Genomic DNA, 17,228 nt, shown 5'->3' with positions numbered 1-17,228 from the left:
ACAAAGCCTAAAATCGATTAAGGCTAGAGTAATTTGAAGCATAAATTGGGAGCAATATCACTTCATAAACCTTAAGTGAACTGAACAAAGCAGCCATAACAATGATGGTGAAATTGTAAATCATTTTTTGAGCAACATCGCAGAGTATTTCACATGCAGAATAATAGATATATCTGGCACACTACTCAAAGTAACAGAAAAGATGAGATAATCTGACCAAAGGTCGACAGTGATTCCCACAGCTATATCATTTTATCAACCTCTAGCAGCAAATTAAATATATAAAATAACAACAGCAGAGATTAATTTTGTTAATTGCTACATAAGAGTAAAATAATTCTTTAATCATATACATTCTAATTTTTTTATTGGTGTAAAAATACTGCAAGAAATCCTTACATTTTCTGAACTTTATTAACTTCCCCAGCACTCAAGATCAATTCTAGAAAGCCTACTCAATTGCTCACGAAATGTTCCTATCTTCATTGTAATTAATGCAACTATAATGGAAACAATTTATATTGTTGCATTGTGCAAATAAAAACAGAGTTGACAGACTGCAATTTTGAAAATTCCTACTGTACAGAACCATACCAAAAATGATCTATCAGACACTACAAGTTGTTAAAAATAAGAATTGAAAAAAATTATGACCTGGGATAAGGAAAACACAGAATTAGTTTGAACGGTAAATTACAAGCATTTAAGCAATGATATATAGGCAACCAGAAACTGTCTTCCAATTTCCTGTTTTCTTGGCAACAATTCTCCACCTTCCTTCATTTTGGCAGTAAAGTGGAGCTCTAGAACCTAGCCCTCAGCAGAAGTGCAAACATATACAATGTGGTTTAACACCCTTAACGAGTTGTTTTGCAAAAAAAGTCCCCATTTCTTATTTTATCTTTGTTTGAATCATACTTATGATCTGAATCTATCTTCATGCATCGCATCAGGATGATGTTTACTTACTGCAATCCATCCCAGCTCCATCGTCCAGAAAACACAGCATGAACATTCCTCGCAAATCTACATTTCGCACTGAAAAACAGACATTGAACTTTAGCTGGGGACATAAAATATACATAGATATTTCTATCCAAGTGTCAACATGAAGCGTGTAACAGGAACAATATGATTTGGGGCTTCACCTCAAAAAGTACCAGAATGACATGCCCAGAATAACCACCATTGCTGAACAGTGCTGTCAATTTAGTGTGATCAATGGCAAGTTACAGGCGATTTGTATCGTGGACTTCAACCACCAGAAAATGATGGAGAATGTCCCTTCTTTAAATAAAATCATGATTCGGAGATGCCGGTGTTGGACTGGGGTGTACAAAGTTAGAAATCACACAACACCAGGTTATAGTCCAACAGGTTTAATTGGAAGCACACTAGCTTTCAGAGTGACGCTCCTTCATCAGGTGATCACCTGATGAAGGAGCGTCGCTCCGAAAGCTAGTGTGCTTCCAATTAAACCTGTTGGACTATAACCTGGTGTTGTGTGATTTTTAGCTTTAAATAAAATCATCATGGAACAAAACAAAAATCTTTATGAAATGAGATAGACTAAAAGAGAAAGGCATGGGGTAAGGGAAAGGCTTGCCGGGGTCAGTATGTGAGGACTAAATGAGATGATGGAATTGGTAAGCACAGTAATTTGACAGCAAATGTCACAAGTCTCTATTAGAATGAAGATTAAAAGTTTTGAACATGATGACCATTTTTCAGACTTTAAAAATGTGTTAATGAGATGCCAGCATCACAGACAAAGTCAACTGCTATGCAGAAGGCAACAGTGAATTGCTATGGTCTAATTATTGCACTCATGGTTTTGTTAGGAAGGAATTCCTTTTTTTTGAGCCAGCCATGAAGGAATGACAAAATAGTTGCAAGTAAGGATACTGTGTAACTTGGAGGGGAACTTACAAGTGGTTGTTTTCTCATGTGCCTTCTGCCCTGTATCCCTCTGGTAGAGATTACAAGTTTGGAAGGTGTAGTCAAAGGAGCTTTGATGTTGCAATACATCTTGTAGATGGGTAAACATTGTTGCCAACATGTGCCACTGATAACAGAAATGAATGTTGAAGATGGTAAACTGAGTGCCATTCAGGTGGACTTAGACCAGAATAGTAAGCGGCTTCAAATATCTTTGCTGCTGCACTTATCCAGGTAAGTGAAGAATATTCCAGTAATTTCCTGATTGATGCTTGGAGATGGTGGGCAAACTTTGAGGAGTTACTTGCTACAAAATTCCCATCACGCTGTGGCCACAGTATTTGTACGACTGGTCCAGTTAAGTTTCAGATCAATGACAATCCTCAATTAGTTAATGGATGGAGATTCAGTGATCGCATTCAAAGTCTTGGGGAGATTGTTAGGTTCTCTTCTGGTCATTGTCTGGCACTCGCATGGCGTAAGAGTCATCCTGAAATACCTGAACAGTTTCAGTCCCCTAATCTAAGCAAAGCTATATTGGCATTGGAGGCAGTACAGAAAAGGTACACTTTGCTGATATCAGGTATGGAAGGACTGTCCAAAGTTGAGTTTTTCTTGGAATATAGAAGAACAAAAGGCAGCCTTATTTAGAGGAATCAGGTAGGGTAGATGTAGAGATGTACTTTCTCCAAGTGGAAGAGTCTAGGTCCAGAGGGCATAATCTTAGAATAAGTGATCACACATTTAAAACAGATAAAGAGAGATTTCTTCTCGAAGAGTGTGGCAAATCTGCTGAATTCTCTACCGCAGAGGTCTGTTGAAGCTTAGTCATATTAATGGGTGAGAGTTTTTTTTTAAAAAGTCGATAAGGGAATCAAGAGTTGCGACCAAAAGGCAAAAGCCTTAATCTCACTGAGTGATGGAGCTGACTCAGTTGACTGAAAGGCCCACCTCTGCTCATACAGCTTATGGTCTTACTCAATATGATTGGATTATGAACAGAGAGCATAACAAAATTGCGCGAGAGACATTTAATAAGTTAAATGTCTCATCCTTACTCACACTGACTGCAGAAAGTGCTCATCTGAATTGTGCCATCAGACTTCACACAAATGTTAAGATCTGAATAATTCTGTTCTCGGATGACATTAACTTGCGCTTCTATTTATACAACTTATTGTGTACATGGATATATAATTGTTTTGTGGTGTGATATTCATCCATTCAAGTGCAGATTTTATGCAACCAAGACCTAGATAATGACAAGACATGAAACTGGTGTGTACACAGTGTGCTTTTGAGAGCCATCATGCATCTGCTTCTCAAAGCAGAATCAACATGAAATTTCTTGCTTGACTGCGTAGGCAGTAGACCTGCTTTCATATGTTTGCCAGTTTTCAACAACCTGTTCTCAGATGTTGGAAAGCAGCCAAGGGACAGCTGCAAGATAATTTTTCTTTCCACTTAGAAACTCCCAGTCTCTGTGTACCTCAACTCAGCATGACAAAAATCTGAGCTTGAGATTTGGGAAATAACACGGAGAGTAGACTTGCATTTCAACAGTCAACTCCTAATTCCAGGATTTTCACTTCTTTCATTTGATCAATTTAAATAAAACAAAGTGATAGCATCTCTGTAACTTACCAGTATAAATATCCACTCTTGTAGCAGCTGCATCCCTATAAAATTTAACAGAGAAATAAATAATTAATGGAAGAATTAAGTTCAGGACATAATGGCCAACACACCAAAGATTAAAATCTTTCAAGATTCCAAAGTTGCATATCCTTTCAATCACACTACTGCATTACTGTTAGCAAACTGTGGATAAAAAGCAGCTTTGAGGTAGAAACAGACTTTCTATTATGCAACTGGTGTCAAGTATTGCAATATCCTCTCTAGGGATCTCACAGCAATTTTTATTTGGGCCTGTATTTCTTGGAATTTAGAAGATATATTAATTTCTCTCAACATTTTCAATAATGGTCAACTTGAAAGTGTAGCTAATTGAGAAAAAACACAGAAGGCGGATCAACATTTCAAGAAAAATGAGATAAACAGACTTTTAATCAGCAATGGAATCAAGTGCTATGGAGTTAAAAGGTAGGAAAGTAGAGTTGAGGATTATGGGGTCCACCATGATCTCACTGAATGATAGAGCAGACATGATGGGCAGTGTAGGCGAACGTGTAGGAGATTAGAGTCAAGAGTGTGGTGCTGGAAAAGCACAGCAGGTCAGGCAGCACCTGAGGAGCAGGAAAATCAACATTTTGGGCAAAAGCCCTTCATCAGGAATGAGGCTGGGAGCCTAGGGTGAGGAGAGGTAGGAAGGTGGATAGGTAGGACAAGTCATGAGGGCAGTGTTGAGTTGGAAGGTTGGATTTGGGATAAGGTGGGGGAGGAGAAATGAGGAAACTGGTGAAATCCACATTGATGCCATGGGGTTGGAGAGTCCAGAAACATAAGATGAGGCGTTCGTCCTCGAGGCGCCAGATGGTTTGGGAGTGGCGATAGATGCGACCCAGGGCCTGCATGTTCTTGGCAGCGTGGGAGGGGGTGTTGAAGTGTTCAGCCATGGGGCGGTGGGGTTGGTTGGTGCAGGTGCCCTGGAGATGTTCTCTGAAGCACTCAGAGTAAGCGTCCAGTCTCCCCAATGTAGAGGAGACTGCATCAGCAGCAATAAATACAGTAAACAACATGTGTGGAAGTGCAGTGAAACTTTGGATGTGGAAAGCTCCTTTGGGGCCTTGGATGGAGGTGAGGGGGGAGGTCTGGGAGCAGGTTTTGCGGTGACAGTGGAAGGTGCTGGGAGGTGAGGGTGGGTTGGGTGGGGGTGTGTGCACCTGACGAGGGAGTCATGGAGGGAACAGTCTTTACAGAAAGCAGATAGGGGTGGGCAGAGTGATATATTTCTGTTCCTATATCCTATCTTTATCCCAACTTTGAATCTGTTTAATTCTCTTTTTATATACTAATAGGGTTGTGCTTCCACTATTTTCAAAATGTTTAATTTATAATTGTGATTTTTACTACTGGCATTGGAACAGGAAGAAAAATTAAAACAGGAAGAAAAGACGCTTAATCCCTTAAACATGCAATTTTATTTAATTTCTGACAGGTTAGTGCTTTGAGATTTTGGAGAAGATTTATAGATTAGGTTACGCATCAGATTGTAAGTTTGCTCACTGAGCTAATGGATTTGTTCTCAGACGTTTCGTCACCATGCTCGATATCATCAGTGAGCCTCCAATGAAGCATTGATGTTCTGTCCTGCTTGGTATTTGTGCGTCTCGGTTTGTTGTGGTAGGGGATATCACTTCCAGTTGTTTCTGAGATTGGTAAATGGGATCCAAATCAAATGTTTGTTAATGGAGATCTGGTTTGAATGCCACAGACAAAGAGGGACACCAGTTCAACTGGAATAATAATCGTGGGACATGCGAAACAAAGACACGCACAGGAATTCCTGGAGGCCTGGCATTCAAACCAGAACTTCATTAACAAACATATAGATTTGGACCCCATTTACCAACCCCTCAGAAACAGAACAGGAAATGATATCACCTACCATCACAAACAGAGACAGATAAATAGCAAGTGGGACAGAACACCAAAGCTTCACCAGAGGCTTACTGATGCTGTTACCGAGTGTGGTGACGAAATGTCCGAGAACAAATCCACCAGCTCAGCGAGCAAACTTACAACTTGAGGTTAGCGCTGAAATACATCTTCAACCACAACTGGAAGGCAAAGCAGGCATTGGAGTCAAGTTGGCATTATGCCTCAAAACAAGATTTGAATGAGATTTAATGAGTATTTAAAAACTTAACAGAAATAGGCAAATGACTTCTCAAGCTTCTTTTACAAATCAGTAAGATTATAACTGACATTCAAGTTCAGTTTTTCACTCAGACCTTCAGTACCTTTGAACATTTAAGAATTCAAAAACTAATCTCTCAGTTTTGTACATCCACAATAATTAAAGGTTAAGTCGCCTGGGAGAGAAGATTCCAAAGGTGCACGTTTGAGAGTATTGAAATTCCTTGTAATCTCAGTCTTAAATAACTCATCTTTTATTAGAAAACCATATCCCCTAATTCAAGTTTCTAGGGAAACAATTTCAGTGTCTACCCTTCAACCCTACATACTGATGGGATCAATTCTCATTCCTCAAACTCCAAAAAGCCTAAGACTCATTCCTGCACTTATTATAAGAGAACTCTCTGATCTCGAATCAATCCAGTGAACTTCTGCTATAACTACCAGTTCTATAAGAAAACCAAAACTGTACATATCATTCAGAGTATGATCTCAGCAAAGAGAGACTCTGGCAAGACTTTTTTATTCACATAATCAAACTTTTCAGCAATAAAGTTTGACATACTGTCTGCTTGCCTGCCTAGTTACTTTCTGTACCTGCATTTTAACGGTGTTCTTGTAGAAGGCTAAGAACCTCACAACTTTAAAAACAGTGATCTTTTTATTCTTCCCTCAAAATAAATAACATCACATTCCCCAAATTACAGTCAGAGTCTTTGAAATATGCTCAAAGTGCTCATGCTGACCAGATAGTCTAAATTAATCTAGTCCCATTTACCAGCATTTGGCCCATGTCCCTATTAACATAGATTCCAAGTAGTGAGGTACCACTAGCCATAGCCTATTATTCATGTGGTTTTCGATCCATTAATCTAGTCCATGCTATTAAACTTATCTCCGTCCTCCAAGCCTCACTTGTATCTAGTCAACTGTCTTCCTGGTGGCCACTTGAGGAACAATATTAAAATAGCAGGGTTATTGTTGTGGGTGATTTCAGCTTCCCCAATATTGTGTGGGACTTAAGATCGGGCACAATTTTTTTTAGGTGCATCCAGGAAGGTTTCTTGAAATATTATTTAGATAGTCCAACTCTGAAAGGGGCCACACTAGACCTGGGGAAATGAGGCTGGCCAGGTGATCAAAGTTTCAGTTGGGGAGCATTTTTGGAAAGGTGATCATAATTCTATACATTTTCTGTTAGTTATGGATAAGGACAAGACTGGTCCTTAAGTTAAAGTGCTGAATTGGAGGCCAAGGCTAATTATAGAGCATAGAGATGTACAGCATGGAAACAGACCCTTCGGTCCAACCCGTCCATGCCGACCAGATATCCCAACCCAATCTAGTCCCACGTGCCAGCACCCGGCCCATATCCTTCCAAACCCTTCCTATTCATATTCCCATCCTAATGCCTCTTAAATGTTGCAACTGTACCAGCCTCTACCACTTCCTCTGACAGCTCATTCCATACCCATATCACCCTGTGTGGAAAAGTTGCCCCTTAGGTCTCTTTTATATCATTCCCCTCTCACCCTAAACCTATTCCCTCTAGTTCTGGACTCCCCAACCCCAGGGAAAAGACTTTGTCTATTTATCCTATCCATGCCCCTCATAATTTTGCAAACCTCTATAAGGTCACCCCTCAACCTCTGACGCTCCAGGGGAAATAGCCCCAGCCTGTTCAGCCTCTCCCAATAGCTCAAATCCTCCAACCCTGGCAACATCCTTGTAAATCTTTTCTGAACCCTTTCAAGTTTCACAACATCTTTCTGATAGGAAGGGGACCAGAATTGCACGCAATATTCCAACAGTGGCCTACCAACGTCCTGTACAGCCGCAACATGACCTCGCAACTCCTGTACTCAATGCTCTGACCAATAAAGGAAAGCATACCAAATGCCTTCTTCTCTATCCTATCTATCTGCGACTCCACTTTCAAGGAGCTATGAACCTGCACTCTAAGGTCTCTTTGATCAGCAACACTCCCTAGGACCTTACCATTACGTGTATAAGTCCTAAGATTTGCTTTCCCAAAATGCAGCACCTCACATTTATTTGAATTAAACGCCATCTGCCACTTCTCAACCTAGTGGCCCATCTGGTCAAGACAGGAATTAGAGAAATTAGATTGGGGCGACTGATTAAGGGTAAATCCACATCTCATATATGGGAGTCTTTTAAAGGCCAGTTCATCAGAGTTCAGGACTAGCATGTCCCTCTAACCATGAAAATTAAGGATGACAAAATTCAGGAACTGAGGATGATAAAGAGATATTGAAAGATTAATCAAAAAGAAATGAATGCATAAGTAAGGTTTTGGAAACTGAAATCAAACAATACCCTTGAGGAATATAAAAAGAACAGGAATGAACTTAAACAAGTAGTTAGGAGGGCTAAAAGGAGCCATGAAATATTCTTGGCAAGTAGGATTAAGGAGAATTATGTCATGTCTTGGAGGCGGTCTTGTCTCACAAATTTGATTGAGTTTTTTTTAAGTAACCAAAATGGCTCATGAGGGTCCAGCATTAGATGCTGTCGACATGGACTTTACTCAAACATTTGATAAGGGGCTTCAGTGATAGACTGGCCCAGAAGCATAAATCACAGTTGTTAACTTAGTTGCCAAGTTAGATTTTTCTGTCTGGAGGCCCTTGACCAGAGGTGTTCCGCAAGGATGAAAACATAGGTGGTCTGATTAGTAAGTTTGCAGCTGACATGAAAACTGGAGGAGTTGTGTATAATGTGGAAGGCTGTCAAAGGATACAGGAGGATATATAAGAAATAGGAGTTGGAATAGGCCATCTGGCCCATCAAGCCTGCTCTGCCATGTAGTATGATCATGGCTGATGTTTTTGTGGACTCAGCTCCACTTAACCACCGGCTCCCCATAACCCTTAATTCCTTTACTGTTCAAAAATCTACCTTTGCCTTTAAAACATTCAATGAGATAGCCTCAACATTAGTTGGCAGGTTGGGCAGAGGATAGGAGTTTAATCAGGACAAGTGTGAGGTGACGCATTTTGGAATGTCAAATGCAAGAGAAAAATACACAGTAACTGGCAGAACTCTTTTGAGCATTGCTATAGAGAGTGCAAGTCCAAAGCATTCTGAAAGTGACAACACAAGTGGATAAGGTGGTAAAGGCTGCATACGGCATGTTTGCCACCAGTCAGGGTATGAAGTATAGAAGTTGGCAAGTCATGTTGCAACTGTATAAGTCTTTAGTATGGCCAAAACTGGAGCATCCTGTGTAGTTCTGATCACCACACTATAGGAAGGATGCAGAGGCTATAGAGAGGGAGCAAAAGAGGTTCACCAGGATACTGCCTGAGTTGGAGCAATTAGACAAATTTGGATTGTTTTTGCAATAGCATCACAGGTTGAGGGGCAACCTGATAGAAGTATATAAAATTATGAGAGGCAATGGATAGGTGGACAGTCAGGACTCTCTTTCTCAGAGTGGAAATGTCAAATACTGGGGACATGGTTAGTGAAAGGGGGAATATTTAAAAGGAGCTGTGCGAGGCAATTTGTTTTTGTGCAGAGTGTAGTAGATGCCTGGAAAGTACTGCCAGGGAGGTGGTAGAAACAGATACAATGGCAACATTTAAGAGGTATATAGAAAGACACATGAACATGCAGGGATAAAGGGAGAGAGACCATGTGCAAGCAAATGGGATTGGTTTAGAATTGCATCATGGTGGATTGTGGACCCTGTTCCTGTGCTGTATTCTTCTATGTTCCACTTTTTTTTGCAGGAACAATCCTAGATGACGCTGTAAAGTCCTCCTTATTAACATACGGAGGCTATAGCCATTCCTAAGAGCATTGGGGGTGGGGGTCCAACCTACGGCACATAGACTGCAGTGTTTGAAGAAGGCAGCACACCAACACCTCAACCTGAGCTAAAAATCTTCCGAAAACTCACTAACACCAACACCTTCTCGAGGTGCAACTAGGTATGGGCAATAAATGCTGGCCCAGCCAGTGATATGCCATCACATTCATGTCTGATATTGTCTTCCACTCTAGGAGTGCTTATCAGAAGGACAAACTTTGGCTGATTTCCATTCTGCCATCCAAATATATGAGTTGATTTTACATTCCTACTCTCACACCTGTTTAATATCAGAACATGCGTCAGATTCATTCAGCTCCTTTTCATCAATTAAACCAAAGAAGAATCCTTGTTTACATTTAATCACATTTCTTTAATCAAGGGTCCTCAGACTCAATATCTAGTAAAACCATATATAAGACAATTCAGATATTGATGGTTTTATACATTCCAGAAAAGAATTAAAGCTAATGCAGGAAGATTCAACAAGATACACAGCGTGAAACTGTTTAAAATACATTCCTTGGTGAAAGGAAAAGTTATAGACTGTTTACTTTAAGCAATCAATAGACTTTGCATTAATAAATTACTCTGCCATAAGCTGAGGCAAAAATCAGTTCAGAAGTCTTACGATTGCTCACCCACAGCAAAAACCAGCAAATTAAAGATCAAAGTGCTGCAGAATATACAAGAAGAAAGTGAGTAAAAGCCTTCACTAGTGCTTTAGGCCTTAAATAATGAAATCGACAGCAGCAATATGAGGGGTTTGGCAGGTTACAGCAAAATATCAAGAAACGTACTTCAGGCAGGCATATTTTCCATATAATCAACAGTGCTGTTGTAGAAAAAAGTAACATCATTTCTCCCACACACAAAAAATTATAGGATGCTCTTGTGTATTTTTCAGCAACCAATTATGAACTTCTTGCTATCACTTTCTATTCAAAAGTAACAATATCATTACAAACTGTTATTCCATATCCCTTCCTTTCCAAAGTCTTTGAATGTGTTGTTGCCTCTCAAATGCTTACTTATCTTTCCCAGAACTCCCATGTTGAATCATTCTAAAAGATTTCTGCTAGTCCCACATTACCAAAAACACTCTTACCTAAAATTACAAACACTAATCCCTTATCGCTACACTCAATCTCTCACCCTGGCAACTGCTGAGGCTGAACTAGATTGTTTGCAAACATGGCATCATATTTAACCAAGCCCCTGTTGCTCAGATCCTAACTTATACCAGGTTACCTTCGTGGATGCCTTGATGTTCTACACTGGCCCTGATTAACCAGAGAACATGTTTTAAAATTCTCATTCTTGTATTCTAACCCACCACGATCATTAAATCCCTACTTATGTTATCTCTTCTAGTCCCAAAACCCAATGGACATACTTCCATTCATCCAATTCTGGCCTCAAACATAGCCAGTTTTAATCACTGGGTGGCCATGCTTTCAGCTTCACAGGGCCTTAGCACTGGAAATTTCTCCTTAAACATCTCTTTTCTCTTAAGACACCAGTTAAAACTGAAGTCTTCACCCATTTTTTTCCTGCCTTGATGTCTCCTTATGTTGCTTGAGGCCACATGTTATTTGATGATACATGCTGTATAGTGCAATAGGATGTTTTATTTAAAAGGACATAATACAAATATGAAATTTAAAAAATGGTTAAAATCATTTCCTATCAATTTCATTTGCCAGGTATAGATGATGAATAATTGTTACATCACTTTAGATAAAGGATAAAAAATATATCTCTTTCAAATCTACAACATAAATTTTGGCACACCATTAGGCATGTTTAAGCTGAAACTTCTGGGGGTAAAGAAGCACTGTATCATGCCATTACTGAAACTGACAATATCCTGGGCAGTGACTAAAATAGTAATCCAGACATCTCATTGTGCTGCTGTGCTCTGACTTGTTCAGTATTTATAAAATATTTTAATATATATATATTAAAAACTGTTGAGGATGAGAGTCGCTAAAGGAATATAAACAGATCACAAGTGGGAGTGGGCAAAATATTGGCAGATGGAACAATGTGGGAAAATCTGTTGTTATGTACTTGGGTAAAAATATGAAAGTTCAGTATTAGATAAATGGAGAATGAATACAAAAAGGTGCATCACAGTGAGATTTGGGGCCCCTTATGCATAAATTACAAAAAGCTAGTATTCAGGTTAAATAAGTATTAAAGGAAACAAATGGAACACCAGCCTTTATTTCAAAGGAAATGGAGAACAAAAATACAGAAGTTTTGCTCAAATTATTTAAGACACTAGTTAGGACACTAAAAAAGAATGAACAGTTTGGTCCCATTATCTAAGGAAAGATATTTTGCCTGTGGAGGTAGTCCAAAGAAGGTTCACAAGGTTGATCCTGGCTATGGAGGGATTTTCTTGAGGGGAGGTCATGTAGGTTGAGCCTGTACTCACCGGTGTTTAGAATAGTAAAAAGCAACCATATGGAAACATACAAGATTCTTAAGAGGTTTGACAGGCTGAGTAGTTGTTTCCCCTTGTGGGAAAATCTAGAACCAGAACGCATGATCTCAGAGTCAGATAAGAGGAGGAATTTCTTATGAAGGTATTGAATCTGTGGAATTCTGTACCACAGAGGGCTGTAAAGGCTAGGTCGTCAAGCATATGCAAGGCCCGGGTGGACAGGTTTTTACTTAATAACCAAATCAAAATAATGGGGGGAAAACGCATTAGAGTTAAGGATCTTCTGCAATTGCATAGCACTTTAGTACATAGGAATGTCTCTGTTATGCAACATCAATGACACTGAACTGTAATCATCATGCAGCCAAACAACAGCTAATTTCTGCAAGCAAAATTTCCATAAACAGCAAACATATGAATAACCAGAAGGGAAGACTCCCAGTTCCTTTGAAACAGGCCGCATAACAGTTTCTCTCAAACCTATTTGGTTAAAAAGGCCCCTTTTATAATGAATTAGTCAATATAGAATGCCACTCCATATGATCTACCATGGGCAGAATCTTACCAAATGCTGATTACTGTGGGCTGTGACAAGCTGTCTAGTAGAATTGGGAGAGATGTTCAGCAAGGCTAAATCACAAGATTCAAGGTCATCTAGAAGATACTTTTTATGCAAACTTGTTCAATGTGTTAGAAGCACACAGGACTTTACCTGGGCCTTCTGTTTCAGGCACAGAGACACTAACAATGTACCAGAAAAGCCCCACCAAATACTAACGAGGACTGAATCTGCTTAGCTTCTGAGGTCAGGTGTTTTCACACTCATATGGCTTCAGGCTCACAATAATGTATAGTTATTTTGACCAACCTGTTTCATCATGTTAAGACACCGAAGAAGATAGGACATTAACCTTCTTTCGCAAAAAGGAGGAATATTGCCACTGCGCCACAAGAGCGCTTCACACATTTTGTAAGCTTTTCTCAAGTACTATGACAAGGTTCTCTATTGGTAGCAGCAAGATTCCAACAAATGGTCTGTATTGCTTGTCAAATACCTTGTTAACAGCCCAACTCGCTACTGGTTTTGATCTAACCAAACACGCCGCATAAACTGGCTGCAGATGTAATACAGAGAAAGAGAAAACTGCAGATGCTGGAGAGTCTAAAAGTGTGGCACTGGAAAAAGCACAGCAGGTCAGGCAGCATCAGAGGAGCAGGAGAGTTGACACTTTGGGCGTAAGCCCTCAGGAATGTGGAAACCAGAGCAGATTCTTGGAGCGTTCAACTCTTTGTTTGCTCAAAATGACTTCCATTGTGGACTCAAAGCATCCATTTCTTAGGGCACCCTACATCCACAGACATGGAGTCATAGAGTCATACAATGTGGAAACAAACCCTTTGGTTCAACCAGTCCACGCTAAACACGACTGACTGAACTGGTCCTCACCCTGAACAACTTCTCCTTCCAATCCTCCCACTTCCTCCAAACGAAAGGAGTAGCCATGGGCACCCGCATGGGCCCCAGCTATGCCTGCCTCTTCGTAGGATATGTGGAACAATCCATCTTCCGCAACTACACTGGCCCCACCCCCCACCTTTTCCTCCGCTACATCGATGACTGTATCGGCGCCGCCTTGTGCTCCCACGAGGAAGTTGAACAGTTCATCCACTTCACCAACACCTTCCACCCCGACCTCAAATTCACCTGGACAGTCTCAGATTTCTCCCTCCCCTTCCTCGACCTTTCTATTTCCATCTCAGGCGACCGAATCAACACGGACATCTACTACAAACCGACCGACTCCCACAGCTACCTGGACTACACCTCCTCCCATCCTGCCCCCTGTAAAAACGCCATCCCATTCTCCCAATTCCTTCGACTCCGCCGCATCTGCTCCCAGGAGGACCAGTTCCAAAAACGCACAACACAGATGGCCTCCTTCTTCAAGGACCGCAATTTCCCCCCCGACGTGGTCGACGATGCCCTCCACCGCATCTCTTCCACTTCCCGCTCCTCCGCCCTTGAACCCCGCCCCTCCAACCGCCACCAGGTCAGAACCCCACTGGTCCTCACCTACCACCCCACCAATCTCCATGTACAGCGCATCATCCGCCGTCATTTCCGCTACCTCCAAACAGACCCCACCACCAAGGATATATTTCCCTCCCCTCCCCTATCAGCATTCCGTAAAGACCACTCCCTCCGTGACTCCCTCGTCAGATCCACACCCCCCACCAACCCAACCTCCACTCCCGGCACCTTCCCCTGCAACCGCAGGAGGTGCAAGACTTGCGCCCACACCTCCCCCCTCACCTCCCTCCAAGGCCCCAAAGGAAACTTCCATATCCGCCACAGATTCACCTGCACCTCCACACATATCATCTATTGCATCCTCTGCACCCGATGTGGCCTCCTCTATATTGGGGAGACAGGCCGGCTACTTGCGGAGCGTTTCAGAGAACACCTCTGGGACACCCGGACCAACCAACCCAACCACCCTGTAGCTCAACATTTCAATTCCCCCTCCCACTCCACCAAGGATATGCAGGTCTTTGGACTCCTCCATCGTCAGACCACAACAAAACGACGGTTGGAGGAAGAACGCCTCATCTTCTGGCTAGGAACCCTCCAACCACAAGGGATGAACTCGGATTTCACCAGTTTCCTCATTTCCCCTCCCCCCACCCTGTCTCAGTCAAATCCATCAAATTCAGCACCGCCTTCCTAACCTGAGATCTTCTTCCCGACCTCTCCGCCCCCACCCCAGTCTGACCTATCACCCTCACCTTGACCTCTTTCCACCTATCACATTTCCGACGCCCCTCCTCCCTACCTTTTATCTTAGCCTGCTGGACAAACTTTCCCCATTCCTGAAGAAGGGCTTATGCCTGAAACGTCGATTCTCCTGTTCCCTGGATGCTGCCTGACCTGCTGCGCTTTTCCAGCAACACATTCCCACGCTAAACATAATCCCATGTGCCAGACTCTAAGAATATGCGTGGGACATTTCCAAACCACTTCAAACACTTTTGCACTTTGATACAGTACAGCCAACTATCATTGCAATGCTGCTGCAAGGAAACTGTTTACTCTCAGACACACACCCAGCTCATGGGTACAGTAGGAGAGATACACAATGTGAGAGGTATTGCAACAAAGATAGTGGCACTTGACCTGGCAGAGTGGAGGACATTGACCTGCTTCCTACAGTGCTGTGCATTCCCCAGATGGCTGAGAGCACTTTAACCTGGGTGACAACGTCTAACTTGGGTGGCATGTTCTAATATCATGGTCTCCATGCTAGTCCAGGGAAGAAATAAAAGTACATACCACCTGTGCACCAACCCATTTAACATGACCTCCAGCACCCAATTTTCCTCCTGTCTGCCATGACTGAGACAAATGTTAGTACCAGACTGACAGCAGCTACCCAGTTTCACAATTGGCTTCTTAAAGACCTCACTGGAGCAAGGGACGATACCAGGATATCCAATGAATGGCAAGTGATTCCAGAAACAGCATGTGGTAGGATGGGCAGAAAAAGACATGATACTCACTACAAGAGGTCAAACATCAATTAAAGCAGTGAGTACATCAAAAAAATGTCAAGAACACTTGCTCAACTTTGTAACAAGGATAATTCAACCAAACTTAGCCAAAACGTAAAATTCAGTTGTATCAATTGTTTGGACATTTATATTTCTGAATCTAAAGTTCAGCTGCTCCCCCCTATTAAAGACCATGAAATTGTATAACAAGAGTGAATTTTAAATTTTACTTTCAGCTGAAAGATAACACTGGCAAGTTCAGACTGTTGAATACTTCACAACGCAGCCCTGCTCTTCCAGAGGTTTGATGTGATGATTACAGATGGGAGTTTAAGAAGTTAACCTCCACCAGCTGCTTGACAGCCCAGATGCTAAAAAATTTTCACCATCTATGCTGGAACATCACTGACATACTGCCAAAAAATGCAGCATGTCTGATATTAGGACACCACCAGTAACTGGGACCACAGTTTCAACTGCTTACTCAAACTTGCCTTGATCATTATACCAGACCCATGGACAAGACCAACAGGATGGCTCTTTTCTATCCTTTACCAGTCTAGCCTTAGGAAATTTCATTTCCAGTGCCTCTTATCCCCTTTCTCAGGATTTTCAGTCAGTTCAAGGTCACGCTTGATCGATTTCCAGAGCTGCCTCAATCCCACTGATTGTTTACTAGTATTTCATTGAGAAGTCCATCAGGCAAACTTCAAGGTTTGACAAGAAACTCCTTCAGCTGCATCCGTTGAAGAACAACTGATGGAATGTTATTATAGCAACAGACCACATCTACATTGCCTCGCAGACCATTGAAAGTTTTCCACAAACCCTTATGTAATTCAATCTTAATAAGCACACAAGTGAACAAAGTGTATTAATTTATTTGAGTCCCAAAGAATTCATAATGGATTCAAAACATTAACACCGTTTCACCCTACAAAGAAACTGTCAGACTTGAATTTCTTCAGTCCTGTGTGTTTCATTCACTGATGTTTCTCATTTGGATAAGCACTAAATGAAATAAAGAATCCAAATGATATTAAATTCATAGAGTAAGAATGGAAAGGACAATTACAAAAGACCTGCACAAATCTTACTTGTGATCTTTTCAAAGGTGGTAATAAATTTGAAAGGAATAACACCTACGGATTTCAACAAAAAAATCTTACCTGGCATTGTCTACTAGTTCAGCCAATGCTCCAAAAAGAAACTCATGAGTGGTTCTGAAATTCAAAACACGGAAATTATTATAAAAATGCCCTTCATTATTTTGCCATCAGATTTTCAGTAGTTTGATTGCATACAAGAACATTTTACACGGTCACACTAAATATTAGCAGGTAGTCAAAGAATCAAGTAGAATAAAGAATGTATGGAATTGTCATATTATATCCATCTGAACTGTTGACAATTATAGATGTTTTCTTCCAAAATTGAGCTGTGTTTAACAAAGACAGTGCATAGAGTATCTTATCATACCTTTTAGAAATGCCTTAAGTCCTTACTAATTTGAAAGTACAATTATCATTATTGCCAAGTGTGACAAGGTAGTACACAGCAGGATCACACAAGTGGAAATTGAAAGTTTTGTCATAAGCTTTAGGAAATTTTCAAGGAGGTAAAATAAAATGG

At 41.1% G+C, this 17,228-nt stretch overlaps 1 protein-coding gene across 1 annotated transcript in view; it reads right to left on the bottom strand.

Moving 5' to 3' along the window:
* LOC122562586 (ATPase MORC2) overlaps positions 1 to 17,228 on the bottom strand; it is a 103,121-nt gene that overhangs the window by 69,485 nt on the left and 16,408 nt on the right. The window contains exons 2-4 of the mRNA XM_043715548.2: positions 16,766 to 16,819; positions 3,583 to 3,617; positions 970 to 1,038 (exon numbers count right to left, since the gene is read on the bottom strand). Coding sequence (XP_043571483.2) covers positions 970 to 1,038; positions 3,583 to 3,617; positions 16,766 to 16,819 — 158 coding nt within the window. The remainder of the gene's footprint in view (positions 1 to 969; positions 1,039 to 3,582; positions 3,618 to 16,765; positions 16,820 to 17,228) is intronic.

The sequence above is a fragment of the Chiloscyllium plagiosum genome, unplaced genomic scaffold (assembly GCF_037043375.1).
Source record: "Chiloscyllium plagiosum isolate Xiang-an unplaced genomic scaffold, Cpla_swu_hap1 HiC_scaffold_24, whole genome shotgun sequence".
NCBI classification, from domain to species: domain Eukaryota; kingdom Metazoa; phylum Chordata; class Chondrichthyes; order Orectolobiformes; family Hemiscylliidae; genus Chiloscyllium; species Chiloscyllium plagiosum.
This window is presented reverse-complemented; position numbering and strand designations above follow the sequence as displayed.